Genomic DNA, 25,971 nt, shown 5'->3' with positions numbered 1-25,971 from the left:
TGAGAAATTCAAAAGTTTGGGCTAATATTCTGAGCTTGAACTTGTAAAATTTTGAAAAATTTCGAATTTTGTCGCTTTTTAATTGAAAATTTATTTGTAAAACTGTTAAATTTGGTTTCCCCGTGCAAAATTACCCCTAACCCCCAGTTTTCAGACTGTTAGTGCAAAATGTCGTCAAATCTGGTGTTTTGGGTTACTGTAGCGTGGTGTTTGCGGACCCTGGCACCTGATTTGACGGAAAAATGCACTAACACTCTAAAAATAGGGGATAGGAGTAATTTTGCTCGGAAAAGTCAATTTTTTTGGTTTTCGATCGAAATGTTGGTTTTAAGAATAAGAAAATTTGCGTTTTCTCTCAAAAATTTGAAACTTTGAGTAAAAATGTCCAAAAACTCGGCTCGAAACTCAGAGTTTGCCAAAAATAATATCATTTTCAGATTCCCCGTGTCAAATTACCATTTTCAGCGATTTAGTGCAATTTTCCGTCAAATCAGGTGCCGGGTCCGCAAACACCACGCTACAGTAACCCAAGGCACCAGATATTGACGCAAAATGGCACTAAATGGTTGAAAATGATGGGGTAGAGGTAATTTGGCACGGATAATACAAAAATCAACTTGAAATTCGAAAAATTTGAAGTTTAGGTCCAGTTTTTCAAAATGTTCTGAAAAATATCAATTTTTGACGGTTTAGATCGAGATTTTTGGTTTCAAACAAGAAAAATCGAATTCTCCACGCAAAATTACTTCTAAAATAATGTTTTTCAGCAAATTAGTGCAAAATTTCGTCAAATCAGGTACCGGGTCCGCAAACACCACGCTACAGTAACCCAAGACACCAGAATTGACGCGAAATTGCACTAAATCTCTGAAAAATGGGGCTTCGGGGTTTTTTGGCACGAAGAATCTGAAAATCGACTCGAAAATTGAAAAATTCAGAGTTGAAGTCTAGTTTTCTTCAAATTTTCAGAAAAATCTCGAATTTTCACCGTTTTATATAAAAATTTTCAGTTTAAAACTAGAAAATTCGAATTCCCCATGCAATTTTACCGCTAAACTCATGTTTTCAAGGTTTTTGTGCAAAATTCCGTAAAATCAGGTGCCAAGTCCGCAAACACCACGTTACAGTAACCCAAGACACCAGAATTGACGCGAAATTGCACTAAAACCCTGAAAATGTTTGCGTTGAAAATTCTCGGTTTTTTAATGATTTTCTTTGAAATTTTCGAATTCTTCCCAGTTTCTGCACAATCCGCTCGGATTTTTTTGCTAATTTTCTCTTCTACAAGGTTTTTTTGGCGCTGCTAATCTGATTTTCTTCAGTTTTTGCAAGTTTTTCACCGGATTTTCGATAAAATAAATTTATTCATAGTTAAAAACGTCATTATCACATTAAAAATGGGGGAAAAATCGAAAAATCGATACTAAACACCCGAATAAAGTGAATAAAAATAGATATACAACAGGAAAACGGGATAAACGACAAGTGGCTTCTTGGCTTGAAGCTCATCGACACAGAGAAGAGTTCCAGCACTGTACACTGACCAGATGGTTCCGAACATTCCGAGACCGTTGGAGAGGAGGCGGAAACTGGAAAAAAAAATTTTTTTTTTGGAAAATTTGAAAAAAATTTTTTTTTTTTAAATTCCAAATTTTACGCTGAAATTTTTAGAATTTTCTAAAAAATTGATGAAATTGCTCCTAGTTTTCCCCCTACCTGCTAAACAACGGAGTGATAAGACTTGTGACAACTAGCGGAATCAGGCAATATCCAACAATTCCGAGTACTTGTGAATAACCAACGTCACCGCCGAGAGCTCGAGCAATGAAATATACCATAAAACCACCGCAGAACCAAATTGTGATGATCCACGAGACTACCTGAAAAGTTAAAAAATTTTTTTTTTTTTTTTTAAAAGCTCAAAAACTTGACCCAAACCTTAAAATTTTGAAATTTCAAGTTAAAATTCAGATTCCCCGTGCAAAATTACCCCGAAACCCCCGATTTTCGGCGATTTAGTGCAATTTCGCGTCAAATCTGGTGTTTTGGGTTACTGTAGCCTGGTGTTTGCGGACTTGGCACCTGATTTGACGGAATTTTGCACTAAATCGCTGAAAATCGGGGATTTCGGGGTAATTTTGCATGGGGAATCTGAAAATCAATTCAAATTCTGAGGATTTTCAAATTTTTGACCTAAAACTTGAAAATTTGCGGAATATTCAAATTTTAAGCTAAAAAACTTGGTCCAAAAATCAAAATTTTGAAAAATCAAAGCGATTTTCGAATTCCTCGTGCAAAATAACCCCTAAACCCCAATTTTCAGCCATTTAGTGCAATTTTGCGTCAAATCTGGTGTTTTGGGTTACTGTGGCCTGGTGTTTGCGGACTTGGCACCTGATTTTACGGAATTTTGCACAAAAACCTTGAAAACATGAGTTTAGCGGTAAAATTGCATGGGGAATTCGAATTTTCTAGTTTTAAACTGAACATTTTAATATAAAACGGTGAAAATTCGAGATTTTTCTGAAAATTTGAAAAAAACTAGACTTCAACTCTGAATTTTTCAATTTTCGAGTCGATTTTCAGATTCTCCGTGCCAAAAAACCCCTAAGCCCCATTTTAAGAGATTCAGTGCAATTTTCCGTCAAATCCGGTGTTCTGGGTTACTGTAGCGTGGTGTTTGCGGACCCGGCACCTGATTTGACGGAATTTTGCACTAAATTGCTTAAGACATGGGGTTAGGGATTATTTGCCATGGGGAATCGGAAAATGATATTATTTTTGGCAAAAATGTTGAGTTTTGAGCCGAGTTTTTGAACTTTTTGACTCAAAAAATTTCAAATTTTTAGGAAGAAACGTAAATTTTTACCTATTTAGAACCAAAATTTCACTCTGAAACCAAAAAAATTGACTTTCCCAAGCAAAATTACCCCTAATCTCCAGTTTTCAGGCGTTTAGTGCAAAATCCCGTGAAATCAGGTGCCGGGTCCGCAACAACCGCGCTACAGTAACCCAAAACACCAGAATTGACGTAAAATTACACTAAGGGGTAATTTTGCATGGAGAATTCGAATTTTTAGTGAAAAATTTGAAAAAAAAAATGAAATTTTTCAAATTTTTTGAGAAAACCCTCAATTTCCTCCGTTTTTTCCCACAATTTTTCTGCTGAAAATCTCATTTTTCGTGTAATTTTCCCCAGCTTTTCTATGAATTCCCCCGCACCCCAAATTGTCCATAAAGCGATAAAATCGCAAAAGCCAGCACCACAGCCAGTGGGCCCCAGAAATCGGGCGATTCTCGTACAATATTGAGCTTCATTCGGAAATATGGCAGCGGAAGGAGCACACAACGGATTTTGTAGTAAATATCGGTTAGGTCAATGTCCAGTTCTTCGCTGAAAATGGAAAAAATTTGAAAAATTTTTTTTTTTTTGGAAAAATAAAAAAAAAAAAAAATTCGAATTCCCCATGCAATTTCACCCCGAAAACCAATTTTTCAGAAGTTTAGTGCAAAATTCCGTCAAATCAGGTGCCAAGTCCGCAAACACCGTGCTACAGTAACCCAACACACCAGATTTGACGCAAAAATGCACTAAATCGCTGAAAATAGGGGTGTAGGAGTAATTTTGGCTGGGAAAACCGAAAATCGACTTAAATTTCGATTAATTTGAAGTTTAAACTCAGTTTTTGAACTTTTTTCGAAATTTTTTGAAAAATATCGAATTTTCCCAGTTTTAGATCAAAATTTACGGTTTTAAACTAGAAAATTTGAATTTCCCATTCAATTTCACCCCCTGACCTCAAATTTCAGCTCATTAGTGCAATTTCCCGTCAAATCAGGTGTCAAGTCCGCAAACACCACGCTACAGTAACCCAAGACACCAGAATTGACGCGAAATTGCACTAAATCTCTGAAAAATGAGGCTTAGGGGTTTTTTGGCACGGAGAATCTGAAAATCGACTCGAAAATTGAAAAATTCAGAGTTGAAGTCTAGTTTTTTTCAAATTTTCAGAAAAATCTCGAATTTTCCTAGTTTTAGGTCGAAATTTGCGGTTTAAAACTAAAAAATTGGAATTCCCCATGCAATTTCACCCCCTAGCCCCAATTTTCAGCGTTTTAGTGCAAAATTCCGTCAAATCAGGTGTCAAGTCCGCAAACACCACGCTACAGTAACCCAAAACACCAGATTTGACGCAAAATTGCACTAAAACGCTGAAAAATGGGGCTTGGGGGTAGATTTCCGCGGGAAAGTTGAATTTTTAGGTTTTAAACTTGAAAAATTAACGGAAAACCAAAAAAAGTTAGGATTTTTGCAATTTTTCGGGAATTTTGTCGAAAAAAGGGGGTTTTGCCCATTTTTCTTCAAATTTTTCGACTTCTTCTCCGTTTTCTTTCGAATTTCTTCGATTGTAGCCAATTTTCCATCATTTTTGGCGCTTACAGCAGTGGAATCTGGTCACTGTCCTCCTCATTGACCTCCAGAAGCCACCCAAATCCACTATTCTCCATAAATTTTCCAGCGGCTCCAGCATTAGTACGACGATAAGCCTGAGCTGAAATTTGTCCAGTCGGGCTTGAAATTGAGCCGGAATCTGCAAAAAAAAATCGATTTTTTACGGAAATTTCTAGTTTTTTGGCCTAAAAATTCAGATTTTTCGTACTTGGCGCGTTAGATGACTGGTCCGGGTGCTCAAATTGCTCGAAATTCGACGAGTAAAAGCCATTTAAGTCGATAGAGACCTCCGGTTGCTTGACTCCAGTGCCCGGGTAGTCCATTTTCACCAAATTCTGAAAAAAAAACGGGGGTTTTAGGTGGTTTTCAGCGATTTTTTCGAGAAAAATATGAAGAAAATTCAAATTTTCGACAAATTTCATGCAAAAAATCCATTTTAAACAGGTTTTTACGTTAAAAACGTTTTAAAACCCGGAAAAACTGAATAAAATCCAAAAATTCATTGAAAAATTACGGTAGTTCTTAAAGGCGCAGTACTCGTTATCGATGGGTCTCGCCGCGATTTTAATGTTTTTTTGTGATTTTTTAATTTTTACTCAATTTTTGCAAGCTTTGGTTGTTTTTTTCACGATTTTCAAAAAACTTTACAAAAAATTTGAAAAAAAAATCGACTTTCCTATTGATTTTGAGTCTAAAACCAATGAAAAAGTCAATAAATTCGTTAAAAAAACTACGGTAGTTTTTAAAGGCGCAGTACTCGTTATCGATGGGTTTCGCCGCGTCTCGCCGCGATTTTCGTATTTTCGTATTTTATTTAGGATTTAGTTGTTTTTAATCGAATTTTCGCGCAATTTTCTTCGTTTTTTTCGCAATTTTCTCCATTTTTTCGCAATTTTCTCCATTTTTTCAGCGATTTCCATGGTTCGCGGGACAAAAAGACGTCGGAGCTCGGCGGAAAAGTAAAAAATCACCAAAATTTGCCCCAAAAATCGCAAAAAATTCAATTTTTTAGGCCAATCGTGGTGGTTCCGGTCACCCGAGACGACACGATGCCCGTCGACGAGGATCTTGTCGTCGGAGAATCACAGTGTGCTGCTTCAAAACCCTTCGCGAAGCTTGTCGGCGTCCGCCGAGGCATTTCTTCCATCGGTTTGTCGATTTTCCCGCAATTTTCACGAAATTCCGGCTAAAAATCGATTTTCCAGACTTGGCAGACGATCATTTCGTGTGCGGACGCGGCTCGGATGATGCTCCGACGAATTTCAACTTTTCTCAAGTCGCCAAAGACGTCGGGCTCTACAGATTTATCTCGAAAATTCAATTTTCCATTGATAGAGTAGTTTTCTACTGAAAAATCGCCAAAAAAATCAATATTTCAGGACACAGAAACGCGTAGAATCTATCTACACGATCACTCACGCAACGGGACCCTCGTAAATCAGGAAATGATCGGAAAAGGGCTGTCCAGAGAGCTAATGAACGGAGATTTGATCTCTATTGGGATTCCAGCGCTGATCAGTGCGTTTTTGACGATTTTAAAGCTTTAGGGTAAAATTGCCCAAAAAAACGGGTTTTTCCGCCAAAATCCGTCGATTTTTCCCAAAAAAACCCCGAAAATTTGCAGTTTTCGTGTACGAAAGCGCCGACGCCGACCATCATCCGGAGGAACTGACGAAAAAATACCACGTGACGAGCCATTCGCTGGGAAAAGGCGGTTTTGGCAAAGTTTTGCTCGGATACAAGAAATCCGATCGATCAGTGGTACGGGCGGCGTGGGAAAATGCCGAAAATTGGAGAAAAATCGATAAATTTCCAGAAAAATCGATAAAATCTCCGAAAATTGTGAATTTTCGCCAGTTTTGGTGCATATTCAGCCATTTTTTTTGCTGATTTTCACCTAAAAACCGCCAAAATTTACCGGAAACTTGTGAAAATTCAAATTTTCCTCTGAAAAATGCGATTTTTAACTGGAAAAACACATTTATCGATGAAAATTTGCCGAAAACCTTGAAATTTTCACGGAAAATCGATAAAAACCCTCAATTTTTGTGGGAAAAATCGATTTTCAGCCATTTTTTCCCGGAAAAATCATCAATTTTTCATGTTTCAGGTGGCTATTAAACAGCTCAACACACAATTTTCGACAAGATGCAGCCGAGCAATCGCTAAAACTCGAGATATTCGAAATGAGGTTGAAGTTATGAAGAAGCTCAGCCATGTTAGTAATACACGAAAATTGCTGAAAAATCGATTTTTACACGGAAAATTGCTGAAAAATCGAAATTTTCCGCATTTTTCGCTGAAAATTCACGAAATTCGATCAAAAAAGCATAATTTTAAGCGAAAATTGAAGTAATTTTGGTCAAAAATGCTCAAAAATGAGAATTTTCCAGTTTTTGGGCGCTGCTAACACTACAAACTACACATTTTTGGGCGCTCCTAATTCAATTTCAATGGTTTTTGGCCTATTTTCGAGCCATTTTTCACTAAAATTATCGATAAAAAGTGATTTTTCGCGTTAAAAATGCTCAAAAATGCCATTTTAACCCTAAAAATTCTAATTTTTCAGCCAAATATCGTTGCAATTTACGATTGGATCACCGTCGCCAAGTACTCATATATGGTTATCGAATATGTCGGCGGAGGCGAATTTTTCTCAAAAGTCGTCGATTCCAAGTACAATCGAATGGTAAATTGGCCGAAAAAATCCCGAAAATTTCCCTAATTTTTCCATTTTTTCAGGGTCTCGGTGAATCGCTCGGAAAATATTTCGCTTTTCAGCTAATCGACGCGATTTTGGTAATTTTTAGGTAATTTTTCGTCGCTAAAACCGCTCGTTTTTTTTCAGTATCTTCACTCTGTTGGAATCTGTCATCGTGACATTAAACCCGAAAATATTCTGTGCTCGGATAAAGCGGAGCGGTGCATTTTAAAGGTGAAAATTGGCAATTTCTTGGCTCAAAAAAGCTGAATTTTAGTCAATTTTCACCCGAAAAACCTCCAAATTTGCAGCTAACCGACTTTGGAATGGCGAAAAATTCGGTGAATCGAATGAAAACTCGCTGTGGAACGCCGTCTTATAATGCGCCGGAAATTGTGGCGAATGAGGGTGTTGAGTACACGCCAAAAGTCGATATGTTAGTAGAATCATCGGCAAAAATGACTTAAAAATTCGGAAATTTGAGCGAAAATCACTCTAAAATTGTGAAAATCGATAATAAATTCGAATTTTTCGTGGAAAAATCACTAAAATCGATGGAAAATGAAGTTTCTCCACAAATTTTGGCAGAAAAATTGAAATTTTGAGCCAAAAACTACGAAAATTAAAGAAATTTTAGCTTTTATGCTGAAAATCGGATAAAAATCCCATTTTTCAAGAGATTACAGCCGAAAAAAATCAATATTTCCCCGAATTTTGTCAGTAAAAATGGAAAAATTGGAAAAAAACTATCAAAAAAACCGGAAATTTGGTCAGAATTTATTAAAAATTCATGTTTTTCACAATTTTTGACTAGAAATTGCCCAGAAAATCTCAGTTTTCGGTGGTTTTTCACCGAAAAATCGAGTTTTTCGATGTTTTCCCTTCAAAAATTGGAAATTTGGCAAAAAAATTGAGATTTTTCATAATTTTTCACGAGAAAATGCCAAAAAATCTAATTTTCAGCCACAATAATCGAAAAAAAAAAGATTTCCGACGATTTTAGAGTCAATTACACATAATTCCCCGGTTTTTTGAATTTTTTTCGGCGAAAAACTCTAATTTTCAGCTAAAAATCGATAATTTTTGGTGAAAATGAATCAAAAATGGAGATTTTCGTGAAAAATCCGATTAAAAACGTGTTTTTTTCAAATTTTTCATCGAAAATTCGGAAATTTGCTCAAAATTTGGCTAAAATTCAGTAAAAAAACCGTTTTTTCCTGGAAAAATGAGCCGAAAATCAATAATTTCAGTGGAAATTTCAGAAATTTGTGTTTTTTTTAATCAATTTTCAGTCGAAAAATGGATATTTCCCGATATTTTGCCACTGAAAGCGGAAAAATTGGAAAAATCTCTCAAAAAACCCGGGATTTTGGTCAGAATTTATTAAAAAATTCAGGTTTTTCATAATTTTTGACTAGAAATTGTCCAGAAAATCTTAAATTTCGACGGTTCTTCGCCGAAAAATCGAGTTTTTCGGTGTTCCCCTTTCAAAAATTGGAAATTTGGCATAAAAATTGAGATTTTTCCATAATTTTTCACTAGAAAATGCCAAAAAATCTCATTTTCAGCCAATAATAGTCGAAAAAATGCCAATTTTTGCCGATTTCCAGTAAAAATTGGTCATTTTTCCTCGAAATTAGTCATAAATCCCCGGTTTTCTGGGTTTATTTCGGCGAAAAACTCAATTTTTCGGCCGAAAAATCGATTTTCTCCACATTTTTCCATGTTTTTATGCATTTTCAAGTAGTTTTTGGCATATATCTAGACACTTGAAAATGCGAAAAAAAATGATGAATTTTTGATGAGATTCCGTCTTTTTTCGCCTCTTTTCCAGTAGAAATTCCCATTTTTCATAGGAATTTTCATGGCTAATTTGCAACTATTTGGATTTCCTCGTTTTTACGCCTAATTTGGCAATTTTCGTGATTTTTTTCGGGGGAAAAATGCGGTTTTCGACCGAAAAATAGCGTTGAAATTCATTTTTTCGTTCAAAAAACGGAAATTTTCGATAATTTCCGTGGAAAATGACAAAAATTGCCAATTTTTTCGCTGAAAAATTGAATAAATACGAAAAAAAAAACCCAATTTTCATAGATTTTTGCCGCGAAAATCCGAAATTCCGCTCGGAAATCACAAAAACTTTTTCACAAAAAATATATCAATTTTATCCAAAAATTCGATTTTTTTTTTTGAAGAAAAATTCAAAAAATTGAGGTTTTCGCCGAAAAAAACCCAGAAAACCGGGAATTTACGTCTAATTTCGAGTAAAAATGCAAATTTTTACTGAAAATCGGCAAAAATTGGCATTTTTTCGATTGTTTTGTCTGAAAACTAGATTTTTTGGCATTTTCTAGTGAAAAATTATGGAAAAATTTTAATGCCAAATTTTCAGTTTTTGAAGGGCAAACATCGAAAAAATCGCATTTTTCGGCGAAAAACCATCGAAAATTGAGATTTTCTGGGCAATTTCTAGTGGAAAATTCGTTTTTTTTTTCAGCCAAAAATTGTGAAAAACCTGAATTTTTAATAAATTCTGACCAAATTTCGGGGATTTTCATAGTTTTTTTCCCAATTTCTCCACTTTTACTGACAAAATTTGGGGAAATATTGATTTTTTTCGGCAGAAATCTGCAATTTTTACGAATTTTCGACACTACTTTTTGACTCAAAAATTCTATTTTCGGGTCAAAATTTAAGAAAAACTGGCTGAAAATTGAGAAAAAAACGTCGATTTTCACCCAAAACTCGGATTTTATTAAAATAAAAATTTTAAAAAAATTGGTTTGTTTTTTCTGGGGAAAATTGGATTTTCGACCGAAAAATTCATTTTTTCGTTCAAAAATCGGAAAATTTTTAAAACAAATTTTCCCGAAAAACATGAAAATTTCAATAATTTCCGTTAAAAATGACCAAAATTCCCTAATTTTTGCCCGGAAAAATCCGAAATTCCGCACGAAAATCACAAAAACTTGGTTTTTTCGGTCAAAAATACCGAAAAATTTGCAAAAAACTCAAGTTTTTCCACTGAAAATTGGAAAAATAAATCGATTTTTATATAAAAATTCAAAATTTTAGCTTTTCCACTCGAAAAATTCAATTTTTGATGATTTTTCTACTAAAAATTGGAAAAAAAAACGTCAATTATCTCCCAAAAAACTTCAAATTTTCACCAATTTCTTTGCAGTTGGAGCCTCGGATGCGTACTTTTCATCACATTTTCCGGTTATCCACCGTTCAGCGAAGAATATACGGATATGACGATGGATGAACAAGTTTTGACAGGTAAATTGACGAATTTTCAGTGAAAAAAACGGATTTTTGGGCAAAAATCCGTGATTTTGACCTAAAATTCGGGAAAAAATGCGAAAAATAGCCGTTTTCCAAGCAAAAATAGAAATTTTTGACTCGAAAAAGAGCATTTTTCGGTGTAAAAATGCTGAAATTTCGATTTTCAAGCCATTTTTCCGGCCGGAAAACTACCGAAAAAATCGATTTTTAGCGTCTAAAAATTCCAATTTTTCAGGCCGCCTAATCTTCCACGCACAATGGCGTCGAATTACTGTCGAAACACAGAATATGATCAAATGGATGCTTACTGTCGAGGTAAACATGAAAAGAAAATTTGAAGAAATTGGCCTAAAAAATCGAGAATTTGGAGTGAAAAACTGGAAAAATCAGCGAAAAATGAGATTTTTAACTTAAAATACTGGAAAATATGGATTTTTTTGGGGTTTTTCGCCTAAAAATATGTAAAATCATAAAAAATGGCCCAAATTTGATATTTTAAAGTTAAACTACCAACTACAAGTTTTGGGCGCTGCTAAGACTACAAACTACAAATTTTGGGCGCTGCTTAGACTACAAACTACAAGTTTTGGGCGCTGCTAAACTACAAACTACACGTTTTTGGGCGCTGCTAATTCAAATTTTTAACTTTTAAAGTGGTTTTTTGCATTTAAAATGTATAAAATTACATTTTAAAGCCAATTTTTTCAGAAAAAAAAGTAAAAAACTCCAAAAAAAGTGCCGAAATATGAAATTTTCAGTGAAATTTTTCGATTTCTCGTCGAAAAACTCACTAAAAATCAATAATTTCCTAAATGTTTCGCTCTAAAAACGGCCAAAACTTCAAAAATTTCTTCGCCTTAAAATCCCATTTTTCAGAGCTAAAATTTCCTCAATTTTCAGCCATCAAACCGCCCGTCTGCCGTCGAACTAATGAGTACTCAATGGATGAAATGTGCGGATTGTCGTACTGCGAAACAGGATATTTTGAAGAGTATTAAGCCGATTTCAGCAGCAGCTCCAGCTGCACTACAAACTACACAAGCTGGACCTGTGAAAAAGGTCAAAAATTGGAGATTTCTGGCGAAAAATGATGAAAATTCACTGAAAATCGCGGAAAATTGACGAAAAATTAATAAATTTCCATAAAAATCAATAAAATTTCAGAAAAATCAATAAAATTTCAGAAAAATTGATAAATTTCCAAAAACAATAAATTTCCAGAAAAATCAATAAATTTCCATAAAAATCGATAAAATTTCCATAAAAATCAATAAACTTCCAGAAAAATCAATAAATTTCCATAAAAATCAATAAATTTCCATAAAAATCGATAAAATTTCCATAAAAATCAATAAACTTCCAGAAAAATCAATAAATTTCCATAAAAATCGATAAAATTTCTAGAAAAATTCGCAGAAAATCAAATTTAACCCGGAATTTTAGTGATTTCACATAAAAATTCAATATTTCTATTTTTTCGGTTTTCGCTCACGGTTTTCGCTTGAAAATCTTAAAAATCTCATAAAATTAGCGTTTTTCAAGTAAAAACACCTGCAAAAATGGAAAATTTCAGAAAAATGCAGCTAAATTTCAATTTTTTAAAGAAAAAAATAGCGAAATCCACTAAAAATTGAATTTTTCAACTAAAAATCGCAAAAAAATGTTGAAAATCACGTTAAAACCGGAATTTTTCGATTTTCAGCAAAAAATATATGAAAATTTCAATTTTTTAGCCTTAAAAACCCTATTTTCAGGCAAAAATGTGAACAACGTTCCACGTGGGTCCCCACCACTTCACCGCCGCAAAAGTCCGCAATTTGTCGTCAAATCGGGTGTAATTGCGTCCAAGATGTGTCTTTTTGAGGTCTCTTCAACACATAATTTATCATAAATTTCGAATTTTATCCCCCAATTCCCCGTAATTTCCATATTTTCCCGTTAAAATTTTTTTAAAATTCCAATTTATAAGCTCCCAGAGCCCCCCATTTTATTGCGTTTTTCTCCCAAAATTTCGAAAATTGTTCAATTTTTTTGTGTTTTGCCCCACCTCTTGTGCTATTCTCACATGTAAAATTCCGATTTTCAGCATTTTTGATGGGAAAAATCGGATTTTTTAGCTTGAAAATTGATTTTTTTTTAGCTTGAAAATCGATTTTTTTTTTAGCTCGAAAATCAGATTTTTAAGCTTGAAAATCGGATTTTTTAGCTCAAAATTTTAAGCTTTTCCCCCAATTTTAGCTCAGAAATCTGAATTTTTGGCTAAAAATCGAAAATTTTTCTGCAAAAAATTCGAAAAAAATTGAAAAATCCCTAAAATTTGCAAATTTTTTGCCAAATTCTTGAGATTTTATGCTTTTCCTCCTATTTTTTTGCCTAAAAATTCGAATTTTCAGCTAAAAATTCCTATAATTTTCCCAAAATTCTCAGCTTTTCCCCAATTTTTAGCTCAGAAATCTGAAAAAAATCGAATTTTCCAAATTTTTCAGCTAAGAAATCCAATATTTTTCCCAAATTGTGTGGCCAAAAATCCCCCCAATTTGCCCGAAATTCTGAGCTTTTCCTCAATTTAGAGCTCAAAAAATCGGAAAATTTCGCTAAATTTCAAATTTTCCACATTTTTCAGCTAAAAATCCCCCAATTTCCCGAAATTCTAAGCTTTTCCCATTCTTTTTCATTTTTTTTTCATTCTTTTTATTTTTTTTTTCATTTTTTTTTCTAAGCTTTTCCCCCCCCAAAAAAATTTTTTTTTGTGAAATTTTCTGTAATTTTTCTCTGTTCTGTTCTGTTTGCGTTTTTGTTTTCAAAAATTGAACTTTTTTTGTTAATTTTTTTCTAAATTTGCAAAGCTTTTTTCTAGCTCCGTTTAATGGTGTCTTTTCCCATTTTTTTTGTGATTTTTCGGAATTTTTTGCTCTGAAATCTGAAATTCTCAATTTTTAGCTGAATTTTTATTAGGCTTTTCCCCCATTTTTTCAGCTAAAAATCGATAAAAGTCCAAAAAAATTCAAATTTTTTGAAAAAGTGTAAACTTTCAATTTTTGAGCTAAAATTCTAAGCTTTTCCCCATTTTTTTGACTGTAATTTTGTACAATTTCCGGAAAAAATTTGAAAAAAATTGAATTTTTGAAATAAAAAAACACAAAATTTAAAGTTTTACAGTTTCCTCTAACTGAAAATCTAAATTTTTTTTGAAAAAATTCCGAATTTACTAATTTTTGCGGAAAATTTATCGATTTTTCTGGAAATTCATTGATTTTTCTGGAAATTTATTGATTTTTCTGAAAATTCATTGATTTTTCTGGAAATTTATCGATTTTTTTGGAAATTTATCGATTTTTTCGGGAATTTATTGATTTTTCTGGAAATTTATTGATTTTTCTGAAAATTTATTGATTTTTCTGAAAATTTATTGATTTTTCTGGAATTTTATCGATTTTTCTGAAAATTTATTGATTTTTCTATATTCAGAATGCGATTTCTTTCCACATATCAAACGGGTGCTCGACGATGTTGTACAATGCTTTTCCAGAAAAATGCCAAGTCAATAAGAGCCACGTTGATGAGCACAACGGCAGCGGCAGAGGAGTCACGAAAAATAGTGAAAGAAGAGGTTTTTGAGGTAAAAAATGTGAAAAAAAAGGAAAAAAGAGAAAAAAAGAGGAAAAAAAACGAAAAAAAAAGGAAAAAAGAGGAAAAAAGGAAAAAAGAGGAAAAAGAGGAAAAAGGAAAAAAATGAGAAAAAAAGGAAAAGAAAAGAGAATTTTTTTTAAAGAGAAAAAAATGAAAAAAAAAACAAAAAAGAAAGAAAAAAGAAAAAAAATCATTTTTTTTTCATTTTTTTTTCTTTCTTTTCATTCTTTCTTCATTTTTTTTTCCTTTTTTTTTCTTCTTTTTTTCACTTTTCGTTATAAATATTCTCTTAGACGTAAAAAATCGTGAAAATTTAGAATTTTTCTGTCTCAAAGTCCAATTTTCAGCAAGGGAAAAAAACGGAAAAAAATGAAAAAAGAAAAGAAAAGAGGAAAAAAAGGTAAAAAGAACGAAAAAAAAATGAAAATAGAAAAGAAAAGAGGAAAATAACGAAAAAAAAAACAAAAAAAATGAAAAAAAATTTTTAAAAAATGAAAAGAAAGAGAAAAAAAAATGAAAAAAGGAAGAAAAAAAACGAAAAAAGAAAGAAAAAAAACAAAAAAGGAAGAAAAAAATCAAAAAAGAAAGAACAAAACAAAAAAAAATGAAAAGAAAGAGAAAAAAAAACGAAAAAAGAAAAGAAAAAAATGAAAAAAAATGAAAAGAAAGGGGAAAAAAAACGAAAAAAAAAATGAAAAAAGGAAGAAAAAAAAAGAAAATTTTCCTTTTTTTTTGCTTTTCCCCCATTTTTCATTCCAAAACCGCGAAAATGTCCAATTTTTTTTTCAGTTAGATGGTCGAAAATACACTCCAGACGCATTATACAACCTGTCACCAGGTGTTCGACGGCTTTTGGATCGCCGTATCCTCCAAGAATCTTCGAATCCGCTGAATTTGTTGAAAAGAAGAATTGTCGATTATGTACATCAAACATACAGAAAACCAGGTAAAAAAAATACGTGAAAATTGAAGAAAAATCAATGAAATTTCAGAAAACTCGATAAATTTCCAGAAAAATCGATAAATTTCCAGAAAAATCAATAAATTTCAGAAAAATCAATAAATTTTGTAAAAAATTTTTTTCTCAAATGTTATTGATTTTTCTGGAAATTTATTGATTTTTCTGGAAATTTATTGATTTTTCTGGAAATTTATTGATTTTTCTGGAATTTTCACCTTTTTTCCAGGAAATCGCTCGCCACTCTTCACAATTTGTGAATCCGAGCCTCGTGTCGTCACTACTTATCAGAATTTCGACTCTTTACTGACACCGGAGGATCATGTGTCAAGGTTGGGATAAAAATGAGGATTTTTTGCGGAAAATTGGGTTTTGAGACTGAAAAATTCGAGTTTTTCACGATTTTTTACGTCTGAGAGAATTTTTTTTTTCAAAATGAACAAAGAATGAAAAAAAAACGAAAAAAGAATGAAAAAAAACGAAAAAAGAATGAAAAAAGAATAGAAGAAATGAAAAAAAAAAAGAAAAAAGAATGAAAAAAAAGAAAAAACATGAAAAAAAAAGAAAAATAGGAAAAAATGAAAAAAGAATAAAAAAGATTGAAAAAAGAATGAAAAAAATGATAAAAGAATGAAAAAAGAATGAAAAAGGAATGAAAAAGGAATGAAAAAAAAAGAAAAAAAAATATAACGAAAAAAAAACGAAAAAAGAATGAAAAAAAAAACGAAAAAAGAATTAAAAAAGAATGGAAATAAAAACGAAAAAAAAATGAAAAAAGAATGAAATTTTTTTTTCTTTTTTCGTTTATTTCTCTTTTTTTTGTTTTTTTTTTGCATTTTTTTTCATTCTTTTTTCATTTTTTTTCGTTTTTTTTCCCTTTTTTTAAAAATTTTTCTCCTTTTTTTTAACTTTGCATCATTTTTTCTAATGAAAATGAAAAAAATAAATAAAATTGTAGTGAAAAATCCGAAATTACCAGTTTTAAAACCAAATTTTAAGCCTAAAACGTCAAATTTCAGTCCAAAAATCGAAAAAAAAATTTTAGACGTCCCTCAGATACGTACTACGTGAACCATGAGCACTGCTTGCGAGCCCATACCTCGGCTCACCAGCACAATTTAATGCAATCGGGTCTCGACGCGTTTTTAGTGATTGGAGACGTCTATCGGAGGGATGAAGTCGATCGGACACATTATCCATGCTTCCATCAGGTTCGAAATGGAGAAAATTTGAAAAAAATCCAGAAAAATCGATAAATTTCCAAAAAAATCAATAAATTTCCAGAAAAAATCAATAAATTTCCAGAAAGATCAATAAATTTCCAGAAAATCAATAAATTTCCAGAAAATCAATAAATTTCCAGAAAAATCGATAAAATTACAGAAAAATCAATAAATTTCCAAAAAAATCAATAAATTTCCAAAAAAATCAATAAATTCCCAAAAAAATCAATAAATTTCCAAAAAAAACGATAAACTTTTTTTTACGCTGCCAAGCCTAATTTTGAACCCCTTCAACCTATAAAATCATAATTTTTGTGCTCCGATCAGGCTTTTAGCTGTGAAAATCTGAAAATTCAGGCCCGGAAGCCTAGTTTCAGGCCTTTAAGCCTAACAATTGAACTTTTTTGTGGCTTCTGTGCCTCTACTCGAATTGGTGGTACAAATCCGGTATTCTCGGCTGAAAATGCAATAAATACCGCGTTTTTTACCAACAATTCGCGATAGAGCGCATTTGCCACCGGAGATGCGGAAGCTATGCCCAAATTTTCATTTTTAACTCAAAAACTTGTGTGAAAATTTGCAAATCAAATTTTGATTTTTTGCAGATCGAAGGTGTTCGGCTCTACTCGAAAGACGAACTACTCGGCAAAAAGCCGGACGGAAAAAATGTGGCCGAACTTTTTTCCACGGCCGCCTCCGCGGCCACGGAGAGGTCCCCTGAAAAACAGGAAAAACACACGTTGGACGCGACGAAAGCCGCCGAAATTCAACTGAAACAGTTTCTCGAAAATCTTTGTGATGAACTTTTCGGAAAAGACGCCGAAAAACGATGGGTTGATGCATATTTCCCGTTTACACATCCCTCGTGGGAGTTGGAGGTGCGGGCGGAAAAATCCCCATTTTCGACAGGAAAATCTGAAAATGGCAATTTTTTACCAAAAAATTCGAATTCCCCGCCGCAAATTACCCCTAACCCCCCAATTTTTCAGCGTTTTAGTGCAATTTTGCATCAAATCTGGTGTCTCTGGGGTTACTGTAGCGCGGTGTTTGCGGACTTGAAACCTGATATGACGCAAAATTGCACAATTGCGCTGAAAGTCGGGGGTCAGGGGTAAAATTGCATGGGGAATCTGAAAATCGAATTCAAATTTTAAGATTTCGAAATTGGAGCTCGGTTTTATAGACTTTTGAGCATAGGATTTTAAGACAAATTGGATTTTCACGGTTCCAATTTGCAATTTTCGATTATTAAGTGAGAAATTCGAATTCCTCGCCGCAAAATACCCCTACCCCCATTTTTCAGCGTTTTAGTGCGAAATTTCGTCAAATCTGGTGCCCTGGGTTACTGTAGCGCGGTGTTTGCGGACCCTGGCACCTGATTTGACGAAAAATTGCACTATTGCGCTGAAAATCATCGGAGCCCAGAGGTAGTTTTGCACGAGAAACTCGAAAATCGCGACGACAATTTTGCCAAAAAGATGAACGTTTTTTCTGAGATTTTGAAGGAAAAATCTCAAATTTTCTGCAGTTCGGTTGAATTTTTTCGCTCTGAAATCAAAAAATTCGAATTCCCCACTGCAAATTACCCATCACCCCAATTTTTCAGCCCTCTAGTGCATAATCCTTTCAAATCTGGTGCCAAGTCCGCAAACACCGGGCTACAGTAACCCAAAACACCAGATTTGACGGAATTTTGCACTAAAACGCTGAAAATTGTGGGTTTAGGGGTTATTTGCGATGGGCAAAGCGAATTCAATAGTTTCAAAACAAGAATTCCAGCCTGAAATTGTAAAAATCAATATTTTCCTGACTATTTTCAAATTTTCACCAAAAAAAACTTTGGCGAAAATTAAAATTTTCCAATTTCCGAGTTGATTTTCAGATTCTCCATGCCAAATTACCCCTAACCCCCGATTTTCAGAGTTTTAATGCAAAATTCCGTCAAATCTGGTGTTTTGGGTTACTGTAGCGCGGTGTTTGCGGACTTGACACCTGATTTGACGGAATTTTGCACAAAAACTCTGAAAATTGGGATTCAAGGGTAATTTGGTACGGAGAAACCGATTTCAATAGTTTCAGAACGAGAATTCTGGCCTGAAGTGGTGAAAATTCATAATTTTCTAAAAATTTTCAAATTTTCACTGAAAAACTTGTTCCAAAACTCTAAATTTTGAAATTTCGAGTTGATTTTCAGATTCTCCATGCCAAATTACCCATACCGCCCAATTTTTCAGCCCTCTAGTGCAAAATCCCGTAAAATCAGGTGCCATGGTCCGCAAACACCGCGCTACAGTAACCCAAAACACCAGATTTGACGCGAAATTGCACTAAACCTCTAAAAATCTGGGTTTAGGGGCAATTTTGCACGGAGAATCTGAATTTTAACTTGAAATTTCAAAATTTTCATGTTTAGACCCCCGAAAAATCCAATTTTTCAGGTTTTCTACAACGGGCAATGGCTTGAAGTGCTCGGTTGTGGAATTATGGAGCAAAAATTGCTCGAATCCGCCGGAGTAACTGACAAAATTGGTTGGGCATTCGGTATAGGGCTGGAGAGAATTGCAATGGTGCTCTATGGAATTCCGGATATTAGGTAGACTTTGAAAACTCTGATTTTAAGTGAAAAATTCGAATTCCCCGCGCAAAATTACCCCTACATCTTGATTTTCAGCCATTTAGTGCAATTTTCCGTCAAATTTGGTGTTTCGGCTTACTGTAGCCTGGCGTTTGCGGACCCTGGCACCTGATTTGACGGAAAATTGCGCTAAAACGCTGAAAATTGCGGTTAGGGGGTAATTTTCCGCGGAGAATTCGAATTTTTAAGTAAAAAATCTCAAAAATCCCATTTTTCAGACTGTTCTGGTCAAAAGACACTGGATTCTTGTCACAATTTGCAGGAAAAATGCCCGGAGAGGATGTTAAGTATAAGCAGATTAGTGCTCATCCGCAGGTAATTTGAAAACTTGCTGGAAATCAATAAATTTCCGAAAAAATCAATAAATTTCCGAAAAAATCAATAAATTTCCGAAAAAATCAATAAATTTCCAGAAAAATCAATAAATTTCCAGAAAAATCGATAATTTTCCAGAAAAATCGATAAATTCCCAGAAAAATCAATAAAATTTCAGAAAAATTAAAAAATTTCCAGAAACATCAATAAAATTCCAGAAAAATTGATAAATTTCCAGAAAAATCAATAAATTTCCAGAAAAATCAATAAGTTTATTTTTTGACGCTTCTAAGCCTAATTTTGAGCCCCTTCAACCTATAAAATCATAATTTTTGTGCTCCGATCAGGCTTTTAGCTGTGAAAATCTGAAAATTCAGGCCCGGAAGCCTAGTTTCAGGCCTTTAAGCCTAACAATTGAACTTTTTTGTGGCTTCTGTGCCTCTACTCGAATTGGTGGTACAAATCCGGTATTCTCGGCTGAAAATGCAATAAATACCGCGTTTTTTACCAACAATTCGCGATAGAGCGCATTTGCCACCGGAGATGCGGAAGCTATGCCCAAATTTTCATTTTTAACTCAACAAGTTTTCCAAAAAATCGATAAAATTCAATTTTTCCAAATTTCCCGCTAATTTTCCTCTTTTTTTGTAGTTTGTAGTCTAGTGCAGCGCCCAAAAATGTTCAATCTTTTTGCAGGTAATCTTCGACATATCGTTCTTTTTGCCGAGCACAGTACAATTTAACGATATGACTTCTGATGTATATGATACAATTCGAACTGTCGGTGGAGAGCTCGTCGAGCAAGTGAAGCTCACCGATGAATTTGAGAATAAGAAGAAGGAAAAGAAGAGTCAGACATATCGAATTGTCTATAGAAGTCATGAAAGAGCACTTACCAAGGAGGAGGTAATACGAAGAGCACTGAAAAACCGAGAAAAATGATGAAAAAATGGGTGAAAAGCACCCAAAATTAGCCAAAAACTGAAAAAAAAAACCCTGAAAATTGGCTAAAACTTGAGAAAATGCTTTGAAAATTATGAAAAACATTTAAAATTGATCCCAAAAGGCTTTCTCAGAAAATTTGAATTTCCGGTAATTTTTCCAAAAATCAACCTGTAACTTTTAGTTTAATCCTAAAATTCGAATCCTAAAATTTTCCACAAAATTTTTAATTTTAGTTTAAAAGTGACATATCAAATTTTAGGTAATCATCATATTTTCTTCGTGATGTTCCAAAAAATATGCAATTTGTCTATCTTTTTTCTGACCATTGTGAAAATTTTAGAGTTTTTTATAGTATGTCTTATTTTTATACCTAAAAGCATTAAAAATATATAAAAATCCGAAAAAACGATGGCGAAATTTGAATTAACTTAGCATCTATGCGAAAGCATTTTTTATACATTATCGCGAATTTTTTAATTCAATATTAGCCCGTCATAATGAGTTTGTCGTTTAAGAAGTAGTCTTTTCTCGAACTTTATTCAATTTCTAGACACTATTTTTAGTATACATCTTACAAATATATTATGTAAGTGACATATCGAATTAGTTAATCACCTTTTATTCGTGATGTTCCAAAAAATATGGAATTTGTACCTTTTTTCTGACACTGAAAAAAGTAGTTCCTATACAATTTTATATGTTATCTAATATTCTAGTGTAATTTCTATTCAAAAAGTTTCAATTTCCATATCTATGCTGTATCAATAGTTTTTATTCGAGACTGTTAGAATTGCATAAGATTTGTATGCATATATGGATATATGCATAATTAGCAGTGATTGTGATTATTCAGTATACAAATACGTATTGCAGTTTCCTGTAAAATATTTTTTTTTATTGATTTTTCAATCCGGAAAATTCGGGAAATCTTGATGGTTCCGTGGTCCACGGCGTCTCAAATTTTGTGCCGAAATCCACGCAAATCCATTTTTGACCGAGTTAATCGGGCGGGCCACCAGGCTACGAATTCTTTCCTTAGCCACATTAAGCATGATTCTCGGGATCTGAGCATTATTTCCACGTGGCAACGACGGGACGACTTCTTGGCCAACAGGCAACGGCTCATTCCATTCTGAATTTAACCGTCCAACTTCAATCTCCTCTTTCAACATCATCTCGTTCTTATCAAAAATCATTTCCAGCGCCGTCGAGCTCTTACAGTACCCGACGAGCCCGAGGCCGTTGAAAAACTCGAAAATAATCTCATCGATCAACTTGTTCACAGCCTCCAGCATTCCAAACTTCAACGCCAAAACGAGAGCATCGACGGCGTGCTTCATCGATGTAGACGGACGCCTGATCATATCCATCTCCACCAGCTTCAGAAGATTCACGAGTTTCAGCTCGTGTGCCACGTGACACAGCTCGGCAGCCTGATTCATCGAGATTTGTGTGGTGTAGTAGCGATTTCCGGACATGATTTTCTCGAGAATCAGGCTTGTACCGTGGCTCATCTGGGTAAGATCAATGACTTCCGGGTGGTTCTTCATTCCTAGTACAAAAAGTCGATCCTTATCCACTCGAATACTTCTTATGGGGCCTCCAATTACATATGCGGGCATCAGGATTTCAACGGTCGATTTTTTGACATGGTCTTGATCTTCCAGTATTGATTGGTTGGAGTGCTTAAAAATGCCGTTCGTCATCCCGAATGTCCGAATTTTCCCCATTCCGATGTCTTTATCTACTTCTATCGTCTCATTTCTTGCCTCCTCCCTCATTTATAAATTTTGATTTTTGGAAATCAACACAATGTTTTATTAAATCCACGCCGAGACATGCATTTTCAGAAAATCCTGAAAATTTAGTGTATAAGTGGCATATCGAATTAGTTAATCACCTTTTCTTCGTGATGTTCCAAAAAATACGAAATTTGTATCGTTTTCTGACTCTGAAAAGTAGTTTCCTTTCATTACACTATAATAATGTGTAGGAAATTCAAAAATTAATGTTCACTTATGTATTTTATTGGGAAGTTCTAAGGAAGAATTTTTCGATTTCATTCATAAAAATTATGTATCCCTTACTTTTTCAGCCTAATGAATCTGACACTTTGTAATACATGTAGAAATTAATATATTAATAATATACATCGCTTCCCTTTATCCATTACTCTACTATCCACTCGATCATAATGTGTCACTTGCACACCATTTTATTATCTCTAGCTGAGAGCAACTTCTTTCAAATATCCCATTTAAAACGTGGATTAGTGTAATAATGTGTCACTGGAATTTAGTTTTGAAAATTCTTGAAATTAGGCGCGATTTTTTAATTCCGACGCATATATTACATCGATATAGAGTTAATTTCTTAATTTTCACCCAAAAAAGTTTGATTAAGCATAATGATACTACGTGTACTTTAATTTTATAATATATCGTTATATATATATATTTCATGTATAATGTTTTTTTTTCAACACTGCTATTCAGTTTATCATTATCTATCTTATGGCGTTTTTCTAATACGTAGTCTTTAGCAAACCATAATGTGATAGTATTGGCATTAATAATATGCACTATTGGCAGTTTTGAACCTATTATAGCGTTAAGAGTAATGTAATTTTTGGAAAAACTGAAATTTTTAAAAATTACTTTACAGTATGTATGTTCATATTATGTTACTGTTAATAAATTTGAATTCCTCGAAAAAAGTTGAAAGTAATTTTTGTGTTAGTTATATAATATTATAGTATTATTAAACACTATACGTATTTTTTATATAAACAAACGTTAATAAGTGATAATAAACATTATGAAAAAAACCTTCAAACTCAACTTTAAAAAAATATTTTGTACACCATACGAAATAATTAACAATACGTCGCATATTAATTTAAAGTACCTAAGTTTAAAGTTCTTTATTCCCGAAAAAACCACAAAAAATTAATATACTTTTTTTTCAGGTGAACGTCATCCATAAACAAATCGAACAATCATTGGCCTCCTCATTCGGCGTCACTCTTCGATAAGCTTATCGGTTATCAATTATTAGTGTTAATAGTAGTAGAAACATAGCATATTGTTAATGTTATTATCGGCTTTTTGAAAAAATTAAATGTTTCCGGTCGTGATTTTGGACTTTTTGAATAGCATACACTGTGTTTGGAATGTTTTTTAAAAAAATCCGAAAATTTGGAAAGAAAAACTGGAAATTTTACATACATTTTTGAAAAACTTCGTTCAAAAACTGTCACATTTTCAAAATTTCACGAAAAATGTAATGCCATGTGGCAAATTTTCAAAAAAAAAATTTTTTTTTGACCTATTTCTTTTCTCCTCACCAAACACATGTGCTACTTATCGTCATCTCTAATTCTCTTCTCTCTCAAATTTTGCCACGTCACCTGTTGTGCTCTCTCTGTGCTCCAAATTGATGATGAGCCAACATCCAACAAGAGGGGAACATTCAGAACCAATTGAGAGAGAAAGGGCGAGACGCAGACAGAGAAAGACGAGTGCTCAATGCAGAAGAAGAGAGCACTGCTCCTCAACATTTTATATACACATCAGAAACGTCATTTCTAGTTTTGGACAATTTATAAACTAAACAATTTTTCGAGTTTTACTTGATTTCTGGTAAATGTAATCAATAAGTTTATTTTTTGACGCTGCTAAGCCTAATTTTGAGCCCCTTCAACCTATAAAATCATAATTTTTGTGCTCCGATCAGGCTTTTAGCTGTGACAATCTGAAAATTCAGGCCCGGAAGCCTAGTTTCAGGCCTTTAAGCCTAACAATTGAACTTTTTTGTGGCTTCTGTGCCTCTACTCGAATTGGTGGTACAAATCCGGTATTCTCGGCTGAAAATGCAATAAATACCGCGTTTTTTACCAACAATTCGCGATAGAGCGCATTTGCCACCGGAGATGCGGAAGCTATGCCCAAATTTTCATTTTTAACTCAACAAGTTTTCCAAAAAATCGATAAAATTCAATTTTTTCAAGTATTGAGAATTGCCAGAACAATTTATATAATTATCACGAGAAGTTTCTTTTAATTTTTTTTTTTAAACTTCCGCTTCAGTGTTCATAATTAATATTAGCGTTAGTAGTATTACAATATTCTAAAAAAAAAAACAAAAAATTTTTTTTTTGAAAATATGTCTTTATTAGTCTAATGTTATATTAGCGTTAGTAACATTAATCACTTTTTTGGAAAAATTCCATTCTTTTTTTTTGAGAATATATCCTATATAGCAATGTTATATTAGAATTAGTATGGAATTTTTGAAAAATTTCCGATTTCAGTAATATAAATTTAATATAAATTAGCGTTACATTGCTAGTATGACAAATTTTCTGAACATTTTTTTTGAAATTAATTTCGTCTCTATCTAATATTAGCGTTAGTATGTAGTATTAATGATTACTTGGAAATTTTTTTTTGAGAATTTTTTGAAAATACGTCTATATTAGTTATATATTAGCGTTAGTAATATTAATTTTTTTTATTTGAAAAAATTCCATAATTTTTTCAAAAATCGTTTATTTATCTACTTGTGAGTGTTATACATATTAGCGTTAGTTAGTATTAAAATTTTCAGAAAATTTTTTTTTTTGAAAATATTTTTGTCTCTATATAATATTAGCGTTAGTAGTATTACAATATTCTAAAAAAAAACAAAAAAATTTTTTTTTTTGAAAATATGTCTTTATTAGTCTAATGTTATATTAGCGTTAGTAACATTAATCATTTTTTTGGAAAAATTCCATTTTTTTTTTGAAAATCTTTTATTTATCTAATTGTGAGTGTTATATTAGTTATATTAGCGTTAGTAATTAGTATTATTAAAAATTTCTGAAAAATTATTTTTTTAAAAATATGTTTGTCTCAATATAATATTAGCGTTAATATGTAGTAAGTAAGGATTTTTCCAAATTTTTTTTCCGATTTCATTAATATAAATTTTCTGGAAAGTTTTTGTTTGAAATTAATTTCGTCTCTATCTAATCTCTATCTAAAGTATGTAGTATTAATAAGAAAATTTTTTCGAGTTTTTTGAAAAAAACGTCATTATTAATTTAATGTTATACTAACGTTAGTAGCATTAATCATTTTTGGAAAAAATATCGTTTTTTTTTGAAAAACTATTATTTGTTAATCGAATTTGTTATTAGCGTTAACTAATGAGTATTAGTACTAGAAATATGAAAAACTTTTTTTTTCTGAATTTTTTGAAAAAAACATTTTTTAATTTTATTAATGTTGTTGATATTAGCGTTAGTAGTATTAAGAATTTCTGGAAAAAATCGATTTTTTTTAAAATTTTCTTGAAAACTTTAATGTAATATTATATTAGTGTTAGTATGTAAAATATATATTTTTTTGAAAAAAAATTTTTCTCGATTTTTTTCTCAATTTTAGTTTTTTTTTTTCAAATTGTTATATACATTATTGATTTTTTGTTGTTTTCTCTGATACATTTTTTCTGATAAATCCGTTTTTTTTAAATACATCCAATTTTTTCCCCAAATTTTTTTCTTCCTTGGTTTTTACCTGTCCTATCCTTTGGGTTTTTAACCAACCTGTCTATCTTTCTTTTTTCTAACACGCTTTTGTACTATTTTTCAGTTTTCAGGGTATTTTTTTTGGGAAAATTAAAAAAATTACAATTTTTGAAAAAAAAATTTCAAGAAATTTTTTATTTTTTATTTTTTATATTCTCCCCCAAATCAAAAATTTATGAGCATTTTCATTTCACTATACGAACACCATTTTTCCCCTATTTTTTCGCACTAAAATGCCCATTTACATAATT

The 25,971-nt window shown here is 32.6% G+C and overlaps 4 protein-coding genes, 1 long non-coding RNA gene and 1 other non-coding gene across 10 annotated transcripts; 3 read left to right on the top strand and 3 right to left on the bottom strand.

Moving 5' to 3' along the window:
* Positions 1 to 1,343: 1,343 nt before the first annotated feature.
* Positions 1,344 to 4,790, bottom strand: Y60A3A.19 (Protein YIPF). Of its 3 annotated transcripts, none has more exons than NM_075454.8 (5): positions 4,662 to 4,788; positions 4,442 to 4,592; positions 3,304 to 3,394; positions 1,717 to 1,880; positions 1,346 to 1,589 (listed from the first exon to the last, which is right to left on the bottom strand). In NM_075454.8, the coding sequence occupies exons 1-5, from the start codon at positions 4,774 to 4,776 to the stop codon at positions 1,424 to 1,426; spliced, it is 687 nt and encodes a 228-aa protein (NP_507855.2). In that variant the 5' UTR covers positions 4,777 to 4,788; the 3' UTR covers positions 1,346 to 1,423. The 3 variants fall into 3 exon arrangements, with proteins under 3 accessions (NP_001370244.1, NP_507855.2, NP_001123056.1); NM_001129584.2 differs by having other exon boundaries at positions 1,349 to 1,589; positions 3,223 to 3,394; NM_001383502.2 differs by having other exon boundaries at positions 1,344 to 1,589; positions 1,717 to 3,394; positions 4,662 to 4,790.
* Positions 4,791 to 5,321: 531 nt separating this feature from the next.
* Positions 5,322 to 13,259, top strand: chk-2 (Serine/threonine-protein kinase chk-2). The gene is made up of 14 exons (NM_001029100.4): positions 5,322 to 5,412; positions 5,466 to 5,602; positions 5,659 to 5,789; positions 5,833 to 5,971; positions 6,078 to 6,214; positions 6,564 to 6,671; positions 7,023 to 7,142; positions 7,196 to 7,252; positions 7,302 to 7,388; positions 7,466 to 7,590; positions 10,339 to 10,436; positions 10,678 to 10,757; positions 11,343 to 11,501; positions 12,197 to 13,259. The coding sequence occupies exons 1-14, from the start codon at positions 5,372 to 5,374 to the stop codon at positions 12,206 to 12,208; spliced, it is 1,431 nt and encodes a 476-aa protein (NP_001024271.1). The 5' UTR covers positions 5,322 to 5,371; the 3' UTR covers positions 12,209 to 13,259.
* Positions 12,877 to 12,897, bottom strand: Y60A3A.29. Its single transcript, NR_070259.1, has one exon. It is a non-coding gene; the product is annotated as an Unclassified non-coding RNA Y60A3A.29 (non-coding RNA).
* Positions 13,260 to 13,910: 651 nt separating the features above from the next.
* Positions 13,911 to 23,368, top strand: fars-2 (phenylalanine--tRNA ligase; the record flags this gene model as incomplete). Of its 3 annotated transcripts, none has more annotated exons than NM_075451.6 (9): positions 13,911 to 14,061; positions 14,862 to 15,018; positions 15,260 to 15,362; positions 16,076 to 16,241; positions 16,859 to 17,131; positions 18,692 to 18,846; positions 19,107 to 19,203; positions 19,900 to 20,109; positions 23,117 to 23,368. In NM_075451.6, 9 exons carry the CDS (start codon positions 13,912 to 13,914, stop codon positions 23,180 to 23,182), a joined length of 1,377 nt encoding a protein of 458 aa, NP_507852.2. The 3 variants fall into 3 exon arrangements, with proteins under 3 accessions (NP_507852.2, NP_001367255.1, NP_001431020.1); NM_001380876.1 differs by having other exon boundaries at positions 14,002 to 14,061; positions 23,117 to 23,182; NM_001444131.1 differs by lacking the exons at positions 13,911 to 14,061; positions 14,862 to 15,018; positions 15,260 to 15,362; ... (2 more) ...; positions 18,692 to 18,846; positions 19,107 to 19,203 and having other exon boundaries at positions 19,951 to 20,109; positions 23,117 to 23,182.
* Y116F11B.14 (Protein kinase domain-containing protein) lies at positions 21,054 to 21,878 on the bottom strand (the record flags this gene model as incomplete). The annotated part of the gene is made up of 1 exon (NM_075452.4): positions 21,054 to 21,878. One exon carries the CDS (start codon positions 21,876 to 21,878, stop codon positions 21,054 to 21,056), a length of 825 nt encoding a protein of 274 aa, NP_507853.2.
* Positions 23,369 to 23,549: 181 nt separating the features above from the next.
* Positions 23,550 to 25,661, top strand: linc-81. The gene is made up of 2 exons (NR_102126.1): positions 23,550 to 24,314; positions 24,757 to 25,661. It is a non-coding gene; the product is annotated as a long non-coding RNA linc-81 (long non-coding RNA).
* Positions 25,662 to 25,971: the final 310 nt, after the last annotated feature.

This window comes from Caenorhabditis elegans, chromosome V (assembly GCF_000002985.6).
Source record: "Caenorhabditis elegans chromosome V".
Lineage (NCBI taxonomy): Eukaryota > Metazoa > Nematoda > Chromadorea > Rhabditida > Rhabditidae > Caenorhabditis > Caenorhabditis elegans.
The sequence above is the reverse complement of the archived record's forward strand: the minus strand, read 5'-3'. Positions and strand labels throughout refer to the sequence as shown.

Excerpts from the sequence above, each read along its gene's own strand:
- Y60A3A.19 (NM_001129584.2), bottom strand. The coding sequence starts at position 4,776 with ATGGACTACCCGGGCACTGGAGTCAAGCAACCGGAGGTCTCTATCGAC. Across the intron at positions 4,593-4,661 it reads CCAGTCATCTAACGCGCCAA|ATTCCGGCTCAATTTCAAGC; the intron begins GTACGAAAAATC and ends TTTTTTTTGCAG. Across the intron at positions 1,881-3,222 it reads CGCTTTATGGACAATTTGGG|GTAGTCTCGTGGATCATCAC; the intron begins GTGCGGGGGAAT and ends TTAACTTTTCAG.
- chk-2 (NM_001029100.4), top strand. The coding sequence starts at position 5,372 with ATGGTTCGCGGGACAAAAAGACGTCGGAGCTCGGCGGAAAA. Across the intron at positions 6,672-7,022 it reads TTATGAAGAAGCTCAGCCAT|CCAAATATCGTTGCAATTTA; the intron begins GTTAGTAATACA and ends CTAATTTTTCAG. Across the intron at positions 7,143-7,195 it reads ATTCCAAGTACAATCGAATG|GGTCTCGGTGAATCGCTCGG; the intron begins GTAAATTGGCCG and ends CCATTTTTTCAG.